Below are 14,193 nucleotides of genomic sequence, written 5' to 3' on the forward strand. Positions count from 1 at the left end.
AACACGAATTATTTGATCTTCGTCATAATACGGCGCGAGAGGCAACAGTACGCTTTTCGATGAGAGCGCGTATCCCCTTCGAAGCGCGGTCAGCTCGCGCGCGAATAGCTCCGCTTGAATGGTTTTTACCCAAAAGTTCGTCGCGCGTTGAATTTCGTGACCCGTCAAGGATGAGGGACTCTCGACGCGCTCAGCCGGCAACGTAATACGTCCGCGAGTACGCGAGATAAATCGCATAACGTAGGCGGTGATGCGCATTAACTTCGGCCACGACGAGTGGCGCGCGGCGAGATCCCACACGACAGTGTCTCTCGACATCGCGACGAGAACCTGCGTCTTTACATTTTGTTCCATTGAGGTCTGAGGGTGAGGGTCGACAGGTACCGGCCAGTCGGAGATCGGAAGCTTAAGCCACAATGGACCATGCCACCACAACGGATGGGATGCGAGCTGATGCCCGGAAATTCCGCGAGACGCGCAGTCGGCGGGGTTGTCAATGGTGGGCACGTGTCGCCACGAAGCGGAGGGAAGTCGGGTCTGGATTTCCGCGACGCGATTTGCCACGAACGTTCGCCACCGTGACGGATGCTGCGTAACCCACGCAAGGACGACCGTGGAGTCCGTCCAGCAGTAGCACGGAACCTCGGAAAGGTGGAGGGACGTGATCACGAACTCCATTAATCTGGAGAGCAGCACCGCTGCTGCGAGCTCCAATCGCGGAATGCTCAATGATTTAACGGGCGCGACCCTAGACTTTCCGACGAGGAGCATCGAGGAGACCTCTCCGGAGATCGAGAGAAGCCTCAGATAAACCACGGCTGCATACGCATGAGAGGACGCGTCCGCGAACCCGTGCAGCTCGCAGGCCGTCGTATCCGATCCGCGTCGAACCCATCGATCGAGTTGAAGGCCATCAAGTGACAGGAGTGACGCCCGAAGAGCTTCCCACTCATCAGCGAGATCGGGGGGAAATTGGTCATCCCAGTCGAGCTGTGATTGCCACAGTCGCTGAAGAAAGATTTTTGCCGTTATGGTGACCGGAGCACTCCACCCCAACGGATCAAATATTCGCGCGATATTCGAGAGAATCGATCTTTTCGTTATCGAGACAGAGGGAGGGCAGGAAATGCGGAACCGAAACACGTCCTTAGCGGGGTGCCAGCATATCCCGAGGACTTTAACCTTTTCGCCTGGTTGAAGGTCCTTGCTGCATGCCAAACCGTGATCGCTGTCATCAATGTCGCTCAAAAGAGCCGACGAGTTACTGGACCACTTACGCAAATTGAATTGGCCGCAGCACAGCAGTGAGCATACTTGCTCGCGCGCCTGCTGAAGCAGAGGGATATCGTCGGCGCCGAACAAGACGTCGTCAACATAAATGTTATCCGTCAGGACGGACACGGCTAACGGATAGGAATGCCCTTCATCGCGGACCAGTTGGCGCAGGACTCGTAACGCCAAAAACGGCGCCGACGCCATGCCGTACGTCACGGTCAAGAGCTTATATTCTTGCACGCGCTCCGTCTCGGTATCCACCCATAATATGCGTTGATAATTTGTGTCACGCAGATCAACGACGATCTGCCTATACATTTTCTCGACATCGGCCGAGTATACGTAGCGAAACTGTCGCCATCGCATCACGACCGCCGCCAAGTCCGTTTGTAGTTTCGGTCCTGGAAGCAAATTATCATTAAGCGATTTCCCGCTAGACGTTAGACTCGACGCATTGAACACCACGCGCAAGTGTGTGGTCGCACTACCGTCGCGAAAGACGGGATGGTGAGGAATATACACGCACTGAGAGGATTCTGAGAGAGGTGAGGCTCTGCGCATGTGTCCCAGAGCTTCGTATTCCCGCATGAAATTGAAATATTGTTGTTTTAGCTCGGCGTTAATTTCAAAGCGTCGAAGTAAGCTTTTTAGACATCGCTCAGCGGTATCGCGAGAACGACCGATATTAATGGGAGGATCACGTTTGAATGGAAGGCGCACAATGTATCGGCCGTGGGAAAAACGCGAATGAGTGGTCATGAAGTAATCCTCGCATCGTTGTTCCTCCGGGCCGAGTACAGTCTGTCGCGGAACTTCCTCGATCTCCCAAAATCTTCTCAGTTCGCGATCGAGCGCAAGCGACGTTGAGGCCGAACAATGTTGAACAGTGATTGTTCGGCGGGATTGAAGTGAAACACTCGTAGGACCGGATACTGCCCATCCGAAAATAGTATTTAATGCATAGGGCTGCCCGCGAGGTCCCTTCCGCATTTCGCCAAGGAATATCTCGCCATAGATATCGGCGCCGATGAGGAGCTCAATGGGATCAGAACCATTGAAGTGAGGATCTGCTAGGGCGAGATCCGCGAGATGATCCCAGTTGCACCTGGCTCGATCGAGCCCCGAATTGTAATCAGCGAGTGAAGGCAAAATCGACGCAGTGATTGTGAGACTCGGCTCTGATTTATTTTGCGGCGAGATCGTACCCATACAGCACCGAAAGATTGCAAAAACATTACAACAATCTTTCACCGCAATATTGCAATATTGCAAATTCACTGCAAAATGTTGCTACATTATTGCTGTTGAATTGCAGCAATGTTAAAATGTCCGCTTTTTGGAAGATTGCAACAAAATATTACAACAATATTGCAATATGTTATGAGTTTGCAATAATGTATTGTTATTGCAACCATAAACTAATGTTGCATATACAGATATATAAATGTAAATAAATCATTAATGAAAATACGTTGTAGTTAATTCATATATATTACAATATATAAATTATAGAATTTGGATTACATGCAATATTTCCGAAATATTAATGTCATGTTGCTACAAGTGTGCTGGAATTTTGTGCACTTATATCTCTGCAATGTCTTTATAATGTTGCATTGCAACTTGCAACATTGCAACGTTGCTGCAATATATTTGCAATAATCTGTGCTGTATGGGTAATTTGAGCTGCAAACTTGCAGTTACCCGCTTTAAGACCGCAGATGGCAGAGAGTGAAAACTGATCTTGGAAACGACGCAGTCTTAAGGTTTGTGCAAGCCGAGCGGACATGAAGGTTATCTCCGATCCCGGATCGAGCAACGCTCGCACGTTCGCGTCGCGACCCGCCGGTGAACGAACCGTGACTCGCGCCGTCGCAAGGAGTACCGGAGTTCGATGCGATAATTCTTGCGAAGCAAACAACGCTACCGCGCCGCGATTACCTCTCGCTTCGACCGGCGAAGTCGATTCAGCAGTGATCACCGAGGCGGTAACGCATGAGCCTGAATCAACATGGAGCATCGAATGATGCCTTTTCTGGCATCGGCGACAAGTGTATTGGCTAGGGTATGAATACAAGGCGTGTTTCGCACTGAGACAATTAATGCACCTTTGGTGCTGTTTGATGAACTCCATGCGTTGACTCGGACCTTTCTTAACAAATTGCGGACACTTACTCAAGTAATGACTCGCCTTACAAATCGGACACGAGACTGGAGACGTGGTGGCGGCGTTCACGGAGGCGGATCTTGACGGACGCGTGGGCTTAGCCGCGTTATGAGGCGTGAGTTCTTCCAAGGCTCGCACGCGCGCGGAGATAAATCTATCTAAGTCCTCGAATGTTGGAATCGCGGCATCATCGCCTCCTTTCAGTCGCCACGCCTTGTGCGTGGCGTGATCAAGTCGCTGAGTGACAAGATGAACTAGGACATCACTCAAAATTTCGTCTGACGACCGGTGGAGATTTCTGAGCGACGCGATAGCTCGATTGGCTTTATCCTGTAGTTCGCTAAGCTCGACGGCCGATTCGCGTGTGACGGCCGGCAGGTTGCATAGCGCGGAGACATGCACGCCGACCAGTTGCCGTTTGTTATCGTAGCGCGAGACTAGCAATCGCCAAGCGACTTCAAAATTGTCGGCGGTGACTGGGACAGTTCGTATCAATTCCAGAGCACGCCCGGAGAGACTAGACGCTAAGTAATGCATGCGGGAAAATGCAGTTAACTCTGTATTTTTAATTATGAGCGACGTGAATCGATCGCGAAAACTCTCCCAGTCCTCATGGGTTCCCGAGAACGGGGGTATATTGATAGACGGTAGGTGCGACAAGGAGAGTAACGCGGAGGGATTACCGAACGCCGGTGGACTTGCCAATGGAGTTGAGTTGAGAGGAGGCTCTAATTCTTCGAGGCATTCCGTCATGTAGTCCGCCGTCCTCTGGAAGATCTCCTCGTGTTCCTCGAACTCCGCATTGTCGAAGTAGCCGACGTCCTTCCGTTTGGCCCCTGGGAAGACATGGATCAGCGCAGCGTGAGAGGCCGTGCACAGCGCCCAAGCTTCTTTCAGGCCCGTCAGTCGCGATCGAATTAGCGCTGGCGTATAATTGTTCTTTCCGAGTTTTTTGAAATTCGGAAGAGCTCGCGCCACCGAGTGCAGTTGTGACTGCTGCTTGGTAAGCAACTGCTCACTCATGATGTTGTCAGATCTCCGTCACAGTGGTCACTTCCAAGGTCGTTGAGCTTCCACAATTCCTTCGATCCGGCTCGAAGGACCAACAATGTCGCGTACGCGAGGTGGGTTTCCCCTTTTTCTTTTTCGCGTTGACCGCGGACGCCGGTATCGCTCAGAGAGAGCGCGAAGGAAAGAGCAGCTGACAAGAGAACTCTCGAGAGATAACTCCGAATGCAGTATCACAAATTAGTTTATTTTTCGAGTACACGTTCAGTCTTAGAAGTTATGTCCGAATTATTCAACCGATCTATAGTCGTTCTGATTTTCGGTGTCGCTGACTTGACAATTTTTCGAAGAGTAAACGCTCAGAGTCGGGGCGTTCTTCGCCGAGGCGCGAGATTTCGACACGACCTCTTGGAGGGGACGCTCGTTTTTTGCGAAGAATCACGATTGGCCGGTATTGATTTCCGACCGAGTGAAGGGACCGAAATCACGCGGTCAACGGCTGATTTCTCATATCGATCAATATTGATAACTGTTGTCCTTGCCTCGCTGGCGGGGAATAACAAGTTTGTTTTGAAAAAGCGGGTTCTTACCTCTAACGTTTATTTGTACTTACAATTAATTTGACACGAAATTACCATTCAAATTATTTGTCTGTTTCTCAACATACCGCCCACCTCGAAACAATAGTTTCGAAAGAAAACAAAAGATGCGAGTGACTCAGAAAAGGTTTCGAGTAGAATTGAGCGAGGCGTTCGGCATGTCGAGGCGAGACTTGACATCACTTGTCGGCGCTTTCCGACTTCTCAATATCGATCGGCAGAAGGCACAGTCTACCGATCGGACGCTTGTACTCGGACGACGCCGTTTTTACCGTAACAACGCGAACCAATTCGTCGAGACCCGGGTGACACAAAACAACGCGGCCGAGCTCCCACTTGCACGGTGGAAGCAGTGGATTGCGAAGCAAAACCAACTGTCCCACCCAAATATTTGGCTTCTCAATATGTCGCCATTTTCCCCGCTGTTGCAGCATGTTAATATAATCGCTCTGCCACAACTTCCAAAAACGCTCGGTGAGCTGCCGAACCAACTGCCATCGAGATAGGCGATTTTCTTTTACCTGTAACAGGGAAGGCTCTGGACTCGAGTTAAGAGCAGCACCAATGAGAAAATGCCCGGGGGTCAGCGGATCGTATGTATCTATGGAGTCGGAGAGCGGTGCTATGGGCCTAGAGTTGAGGCATGCCTCGACGTTACAAAGAAGCGTGGAGAACTCTTCAAACGTCAGCGTGTGCGCTCCAACCACCCGGCGAATGTGGTGCTTCACGCTTCGAACACCGGCCTCCCATAGGCCGCCAAAATGAGGGGCGGAAGGAGGCAGAAAATGCCACTCGACATTGTCCGAAGCAGTCCTATTCAAAAAAACGGGATCGCGAAGAGCCGCTCTAAACGCGACTGTGAGTTCGCGGTCCGCTCCGACGAAGGTGGTCCCGTTATCGGAGTACACCGCCGTCGGAAGACCCCGTCGAGCCACAAATCGCGAATAGGCCCCCAAAAATGCCGGAGTGGCGTACCCCTCGACCAACTCCAAGTGTACCGCGCGCGTTGCCATACACACGAATATGGCGATGTAGGCCTTTCGGGAGGCCACTCCGCGCCCAGACATCGCTCGAACTAGTATCGGGCCAGCATAATCTACTCCGCAGTGAATGAATGCGCGCGCGGGAGGAGAGACTCTGAATTGCGGGAGGTTCCGCATAAGCTGTGTTGGGACGGCAGCTCGCTCGCGAGTGCACGCGACACACCGATGGATGACCTGATCTGACCGCACCGCGAGCTCGGATAACCCAGTACCTTCGCCGCAGCGTTGCCAGAGTAAGCTGGATGCCGGCATAGAGATATCGCCTGTGAATATCCTGTATGAGGAGCTGGACGAGAGGATGGGGCGCGAGAACGATCGGATGTTTGACGTGAGCCGGGATGGGCGCCCGCGACAACCGCCCACCAACACGAATTATTTGATCTTCGTCCAAATACGGCGCGAGAGGCAACAGTACGCTTTTCGATGAGAGCGCGTTTCCCCTTCGAAGCGCGGTCAGCTCGCGCGCGAATAGCTCCGCTTGAATGGTTTTTACCCAAAAGTTCGTCGCGCGTTGAATTTCGTGACCCGTCAAGGATGAGGGACTCTCGACGCGCTCAGCCGGCAACGTAATACGTCCGCGAGTACGCGAGATAAATCGCATAACGTAGGCGGTGATGCGCATTAACTTCGGCCACGACGAGTGGCGCGCGGCGAGATCCCACACGACAGTGTCTCTCGACATCGCGACGAGAACCTGCGTCTTTACATTTTGTTCCATTGAGGTCTGAGGGTGAGGGTCGACAGGTACCGGCCAGTCGGAGATCGGAAGCTTAAGCCACAATGGACCATGCCACCACAACGGATGGGATGCGAGCTGATGCCCGGAAATTCCGCGAGACGCGCAGTCGGCGGGGTTGTCAATGGTGGGCACGTGTCGCCACGAAGCGGAGGGAAGTCGGGTCTGGATTTCCGCGACGCGATTTGCCACGAACGTTCGCCACCGTGACGGATGCTGCGTAACCCACGCAAGGACGACCGTGGAGTCCGTCCAGCAGTAGCACGGAACCTCGGAAAGGTGGAGGGACGTGATCACGAACTCCATTAATCTGGAGAGCAGCACCGCTGCTGCGAGCTCCAATCGCGGAATGCTCAATGATTTAACGGGCGCGACCCTAGACTTTCCGACGAGGAGCATCGAGGAGACCTCTCCGGAGATCGAGAGAAGCCTCAGATAAACCACGGCTGCATACGCATGAGAGGACGCGTCCGCGAACCCGTGCAGCTCGCAGGCCGTCGTATCCGATCCGCGTCGAACCCATCGATCGAGTTGAAGGCCATCAAGTGACAGGAGTGACGCCCGAAGAGCTTCCCACTCATCAGCGAGATCGGGGGGAAATTGGTCATCCCAGTCGAGCTGTGATTGCCACAGTCGCTGAAGAAAGATTTTTGCCGTTATGGTGACCGGAGCACTCCACCCCAACGGATCAAATATTCGCGCGATATTCGAGAGAATCGATCTTTTCGTTATCGAGACAGAGGGAGGGCAGGAAATGCGGAACCGAAACACGTCCTTAGCGGGGTGCCAGCATATCCCGAGGACTTTAACCTTTTCGCCTGGTTGAAGGTCCTTGCTGCATGCCAAACCGTGATCGCTGTCATCAATGTCGCTCAAAAGAGCCGACGAGTTACTGGACCACTTACGCAAATTGAATTGGCCGCAGCACAGCAGTGAGCATACTTGCTCGCGCGCCTGCTGAAGCAGAGGGATATCGGCGGCGCCGAACAAGACGTCGTCAACATAAATGTTATCCGTCAGGACGGACACGGCTAACGGATAGGAATGCCCTTCATCGCGGACCAATTGGCGCAGGACTCGTAACGCCAAAAACGGCGCCGACGCCATGCCGTACGTCACGGTCAAGAGCTTATATTCTTGCACGCGCTCCGTCTCGGTATCCACCCATAATATGCGTTGATAATTTGTGTCACGCAGATCAACGACGATCTGCCTATACATTTTCTCGACATCGGCCGAGTATACGTAGCGAAACTGTCGCCATCGCATCACGACCGCCGCCAAGTCCGTTTGTAGTTTCGGTCCTGGAAGCAAATTATCATTAAGCGATTTCCCGCTAGACGTTAGACTCGACGCATTGAACACCACGCGCAAGTGTGTGGTCGCACTACCGTCGCGAAAGACGGGATGGTGAGGAATATACACGCACTGAGAGGATTCTGAGAGAGGTGAGGCTCTGCGCATGTGTCCCAGAGCTTCGTATTCCCGCATGAAATTGAAATATTGTTGTTTTAGCTCGGCGTTAATTTCAAAGCGTCGAAGTAAGCTTTTTAGACATCGCTCAGCGGTATCGCGAGAACGACCGATATTAATGGGAGGATCACGTTTGAATGGAAGGCGCACAATGTATCGGCCGTGGGAAAAACGCGAATGAGTGGTCATGAAGTAATCCTCGCATCGTTGTTCCTCCGGGCCGAGTACAGTCTGTCGAGGAACTTCCTCGATCTCCAAAAATCTTCTCAGTTCGCGATCGAGCGCAAGCGACGTTGAGGCCGAACAATGTTGAACAGTGATTGTTCGGCGGGATTGAAGTGAAACACTCGTAGGACCGGATACTGCCCATCCGAAAATAAGTATTTAATGCATAGGGCTGCCCGCGAGGTCCCTTCCGCATTTCGCCAAGGAATATCTCGCCATAGATATCGGCGCCGATGAGGAGCTCAATGGGATCAGAACCATTGAAGTGAGGATCTGCTAGGGCGAGATCCGCGAGATGATCCCAGTTGCACCTGGCTCGATCGAGCCCCGAATTGTAATCAGCGAGTGAAGGCAAAATCGACGCAGTGATTGTGAGACTCGGCTCTGATTTATTTTGCGGCGAGATCGTAATTTGAGCTGCAAACTTGCAGTTACCCGCTTTAAGACCGCAGATGGCAGAGAGTGAAAACTGATCTTGGAAACGACGCAGTCTTAAGGTTTGTGCAAGCCGAGCGGACATGAAGGTTATCTCCGATCCCGGATCGAGCAACGCTCGCACGTTCGCGTCGCGACCCGCCGGTGAACGAACCGTGACTCGCGCCGTCGCAAGGAGTACCGGAGTTCGATGCGATAATTCTTGCGAAGCAAACAACGCTACCGCGCCGCGATTACCTCTCGCTTCGACCGGCGAAGTCGATTCAGCAGTGATCACCGAGGCGGTAACGCATGAGCCTGAATCAACATGGAGCATCGAATGATGCCTTTTCTGGCATCGGCGACAAGTGTATTGGCTAGGGTATGAATACAAGGCGTGTTTCGCACTGAGACAATTAATGCACCTTTGGTGCTGTTTGATGAACTCCATGCGTTGACTCGGACCTTTCTTAACAAATTGCGGACACTTACTCAAGTAATGACTCGCCTTACAAATCGGACACGAGACTGGAGACGTGGTGGCGGCGTTCACGGAGGCGGATCTTGACGGACGCGTGGGCTTAGCCGCGTTATGAGGCGTGAGTTCTTCCAAGGCTCGCACGCGCGCGGAGATAAATCTATCTAAGTCCTCGAATGTTGGAATCGCGGCATCATCGCCTCCTTTCAGTCGCCACGCCTTGTGCGTGGCGTGATCAAGTCGCTGAGTGACAAGATGAACTAGGACATCACTCAAAATTTCGTCTGACGACCGGTGGAGATTTCTGAGCGACGCGATAGCTCGATTGGCTTTATCCTGTAGTTCGCTAAGCTCGACGGCCGATTCGCGTGTGACGGCCGGCAGGTTGCATAGCGCGGAGACATGCACGCCGACCAGTTGCCGTTTGTTATCGTAGCGCGAGACTAGCAATCGCCAAGCGACTTCAAAATTGTCGGCGGTGACTGGGACAGTTCGTATCAATTCCAGAGCACGCCCGGAGAGACTAGACGCTAAGTAATGCATGCGGGAAAATGCAGTTAACTCTGTATTTTTAATTATGAGCGACGTGAATCGATCGCGAAAACTCTCCCAGTCCTCATGGGTTCCCGAGAACGGGGGTATATTGATAGACGGTAGGTGCGACAAGGAGAGTAACGCGGAGGGATTACCGAACGCCGGTGGACTTGCCAATGGAGTTGAGTTGAGAGGAGGCTCTAATTCTTCGAGGCATTCCGTCATGTAGTCCGCCGTCCTCTGGAAGATCTCCTCGTGTTCCTCGAACTCCGCATTGTCGAAGTAGCCGACGTCCTTCCGTTTGGCCCCTGGGAAGACATGGATCAGCGCAGCGTGAGAGGCCGTGCACAGCGCCCAAGCTTCTTTCAGGCCCGTCAGTCGCGATCGAATTAGCGCTGGCGTATAATTGTTCTTTCCGAGTTTTTTGAAATTCGGAAGAGCTCGCGCCACCGAGTGCAGTTGTGACTGCTGCTTGGTAAGCAACTGCTCACTCATGATGTTGTCAGATCTCCGTCACAGTGGTCACTTCCAAGGTCGTTGAGCTTCCACAATTCCTTCGATCCGGCTCGAAGGACCAACAATGTCGCGTACGCGAGATGGGTTTCCCCTTTTTCTTTTTCGCGTTGACCGCGGACGCCGGTATCGCTCAGAGAGAGCGCGAAGGAAAGAGCAGCTGACAAGAGAACTCTCGAGAGATAACTCCGAATGCAGTATCACAAATTAGTTTATTTTTCGAGTACACGTTCAGTCTTAGAAGTTATGTCCGAATTATTCAACCGATCTATAGTCGTTCTGATTTTCGGTGTCGCTGACTTGACAATTTTTCGAAGAGTAAACGCTCAGAGTCGGGGCGTTCTTCGCCGAGGCGCGAGATTTCGACACGACCTCTTGGAGGGGACGCTCGTTTTTTGCGAAGAATCACGATTGGCCGGTATTGATTTCCGACCGAGTGAAGGGACCGAAATCACGCGGTCAACGGCTGATTTCTCATATCGATCAATATTGATAACTGTTGTCCTTGCCTCGCTGGCGGGGAATAACAAGTTTGTTTTGAAAAAGCGGGTTCTTACCTCTAACGTTTATTTGTACTTACAATTAATTTGACACGAAATTACCATTCAAATTATTTGTCTGTTTCTCAACATACCGCCCACCTCGAAACAATAGTTTCGAAAGAAAACAAAAGATGCGAGTGACTCAGAAAAGGTTTCGAGTAGAATTGAGCGAGGCGTTCGGCATGTCGAGGCGAGACTTGACATCACTTGTCGGCGCTTTCCGACTTCTCAATATCGATCGGCAGAAGGCACAGTCTACCGATCGGACGCTTGTACTCGGACGACGCCGTTTTTACCGTAACAACGCGAACCAATTCGTCGAGACCCGGGTGACACAAAACAACGCGGCCGAGCTCCCACTTGCACGGTGGAAGCAGTGGATTGCGAAGCAAAACCAACTGTCCCACCCAAATATTTGGCTTCTCAATATGTCGCCATTTTCCCCGCTGTTGCAGCATGTTAATATAATCGCTCTGCCACAACTTCCAAAAACGCTCGGTGAGCTGCCGAACCAACTGCCATCGAGATAGGCGATTTTCTTTTACCTGTAACAGGGAAGGCTCTGGACTCGAGTTAAGAGCAGCACCAATGAGAAAATGCCCGGGGGTCAGCGGATCGTATGTATCTATGGAGTCGGAGAGCGGTGCTATGGGCCTAGAGTTGAGGCATGCCTCGACGTTACAAAGAAGCGTGGAGAACTCTTCAAAACGTCAGCGTGTGCGCTCCAACCACCCGGGGGAAAAAGTTGTCTTCACTTTTTGAACCCCGGCCCCCCAAGGCCGCCAAAGGGGGGGGGAAAAGGGGGCAGAAAATGCCCTCGAATTGCCCCCAAGCGCCTTTTTTTAAAAAAACGGGTCCGAAAAGCCGCTCAAAAGCAAAAGTAGTTGGGCCGCTCCGACAAAGGGGGTCCCGTTTTTCGGAGTAAAACCGCCGTCGGAAAACCCCGTCGACCAAAAATCGCGAATAGGCCCCAAAAAGGGCCGGAGTGGCTTTTCCCCCGAAACCCCCCAAGGGCCGCGCGCGTTCCCCCAAAACGAATATGGGGGGGTAGGCCTTTCGGGGCCCTCCGCGCCCAGAAAAACGTCGAACAAAAAGGGGCCCCCGCTAATCTCTCCCGTGAAAAAAAGCGCGCGCGGGGGAGAGCCCTTTGAATTCGGGAGGTTCCGTAAGCGGGGTGGGAGGGCCCAGCTCGCTCGCGAGTGCACGCGACACACCAGGGGTGCCGACCCGAACCCCAAAACCCGACTCGGAAAAACCCGTCCTTTTTGCCGCCCGTTGCCAAGTAAGGGGGTCCCGGAAAAATCCTGTAAAATTTCCCTTTTTGGGGTGGACAGAGGAGGGGGCGCGAGAAGATCGGATTTTTTTAGTGGGGGGGGATGGGCGCCCCCCGACAACCCCCCAACCGAATTTTTTGATTTTTTTCCCCAAACGGGGCGAAGGAAAGACGCTTTCGATAGAGCGCTTTTCCCCCCCTTGAAGCGCGGTAGCTCGCGCGCGAAAGCTCCCCTTGGAAAAAGGTTTTTTTTCCCAAAAGGGGTTTTCGCGCGTTTGGGGGAAATTTGTACCCTTTTAAAGGGTGAAAAGGGAAAACCCCACCGCTCACCGGGGGCGAATACCCCCCCCCGAGTACGCGAGATAAATTTTCCTAAAAATGGCGGTGGGGGCGCAAAATTAAAAACCCGGGGCCACGGGGGCGCGCGGCGAAAATTTCCCCACGACTTCCTCGGCTCGCGACAGAACCGCGGGCTTTTTTACTTTTTTTTCCCTTGGGTCTGGGGAGGGGACAGGGCCGGCCAGTCGGAATCGAACTTGCCACAAGGCCCTGGGACCACAAGATGGGATTTTAGCTGATGCCCGGAAATCCCAGACGGGGGATTTTGGGGGGGTTTTCAATGGTGGGCAGGTCGCCACAAGCGGGGGGAAGTGGGCGGGTTTCCCCACGCTTTTTTCCCCGAACCCCTTTGCCCCCCTGAGGTCTCTTCCCCCCCGCAAGGGGACCGTGGATCCCTTTCCCGTAAACGGAAAACCGGGGAAAAGGGGGGGGGACGTATCAGAACTCCTTAAAATGGGAGCAGCACCCTCCGCAGCTCCAATCGGAATGCTCAATGATTTAGGACGCACCCAGACTTTCCGACGAGGAAACACGAGGGACCCTTTTCCCGGGACGAGAGAAGCCCAGATAAACCCCGGTGCATCGCAGAGAGGACGCGTCCCGAAAACCCTGCAGCTGCGGGGGCCGTCGACCCATCCGCTTTGGAAACCCACGATCATTTGAAGGCCTCAAAAGGGCAGGATGCGCCCAAGGCTTCCCACTCTCAGGAATGGGGGGGGAAATTTTCATCCCAGTCGACGGTTCCAAGCCTGAAGAAAGATTTTTTGGGTTTGGGACCGGAGCACTCCCCCCAACGGTCAAATATTCCGCGATATGAGAGAAAAGATTTTGTTTCGAGACAGAGGGGGGGGAGGAAACGGAAAACCCCAAACACGTCCTTAAACGGTGTGCCACATTCCCGAGGATTTTAAAATTTTGCCTGGTTTTTAAGTCCTTGCTGTGCCAAAAACCGATCCCTGTTCAAGTCGCTCAAAAGAGCCGATTCTGGCCCCCTTTCGCAAATTGAATTGGCCGCAGCAAAAACATAAAAAAAATTGCCCCCCGCCCCTTAAGCAAAAGGTATCGTCGGCCGAACAAGACGCTCAACATAATGTTTTTTCCCCAGGGGGGCCAGGTAACGGGGAGAATGCCCTTCGCGGAAAAATTGGCCCCGCCCCCTCGCCAAAAAGGCGCCGACCCATGCCGTACGTCCCGGCGAGCTTTATTCTGCACCCCCTCCGTCCGGTATCCACCCAAATATGGTTTAAAAATTTTTGTCACGCAGATCAAAAACATTCCTATACATTTTTTTCGACATCCCCGGGCCAGTATACGTAGCGGAAAAATGCGCCATCGATCACGACCCGCCAAGTCCGTTTATTTTTGGTCCCCGGAAACAAATTTCATTAACGATTTCCCGCTAAAAATTGACTCGAAAACCTTGAAAACCCCGCGCAAAAGGTGGTCGCACTAAAGTCCCCAAAGACGGTGGGAGGGGAAAACCGCACGAGGGATTCTGAGAAGGGAGGCCCCCTTTCGATTTTGCCCCCCAGCTTCCCCCTTTCCCGCATAAATTTTTAAAAATTGTTGTTTTA

At 52.7% G+C, this 14,193-nt stretch overlaps 2 protein-coding genes across 2 annotated transcripts; both read right to left on the reverse strand.

Moving 5' to 3' along the window:
* Positions 1–129: 129 nt before the first annotated feature.
* Positions 130–4,466, reverse strand: LOC114935820 (uncharacterized; the record flags this gene model as incomplete). The annotated part of the gene is made up of 3 exons (XM_085479998.1): positions 2,980–4,466; positions 1,183–2,453; positions 130–990 (listed from the first exon to the last, which is right to left on the reverse strand). Coding segments are annotated over exons 1-3 (3,618 nt in total), but the record flags the coding sequence as incomplete, so codon positions are not given.
* A 762-nt stretch (positions 4,467–5,228) lies between these two features.
* Positions 5,229–10,447, reverse strand: LOC114935818 (uncharacterized). The gene is made up of 4 exons (XM_085479999.1): positions 8,743–10,447; positions 7,639–8,663; positions 6,305–7,446; positions 5,229–5,862 (listed from the first exon to the last, which is right to left on the reverse strand). The coding sequence occupies exons 1-4, from the start codon at positions 10,445–10,447 to the stop codon at positions 5,229–5,231; spliced, it is 4,506 nt and encodes a 1,501-aa protein (XP_085336125.1).
* Between the last annotated feature and the right edge of the window lie 3,746 nt (positions 10,448–14,193).

The sequence above is a fragment of the Nylanderia fulva genome, unplaced genomic scaffold, assembly GCF_048542155.1.
Source record: "Nylanderia fulva isolate GAGA-0341 unplaced genomic scaffold, ASM4854215v1 Scaffold137, whole genome shotgun sequence".
NCBI lineage: Eukaryota > Metazoa > Arthropoda > Insecta > Hymenoptera > Formicidae > Nylanderia > Nylanderia fulva.

Excerpts from the sequence above, each read along its gene's own strand:
- LOC114935818 (XM_085479999.1), bottom strand. The coding sequence starts at position 10,447 with ATGAGTGAGCAGTTGCTTACCAAGCAGCAGTCACAACTGCACTCGGTG. Across the intron at positions 8,664-8,742 it reads CATCGGCGCCGATATCTATG|TATCCGGTCCTACGAGTGTT; the intron begins GCGAGATATTCC and ends TCGGATGGGCAG. Across the intron at positions 5,863-6,304 it reads CTGGCAACGCTGCGGCGAAG|GACTGCTTCGGACAATGTCG; the intron begins GTACTGGGTTAT and ends TTTTTTGAATAG.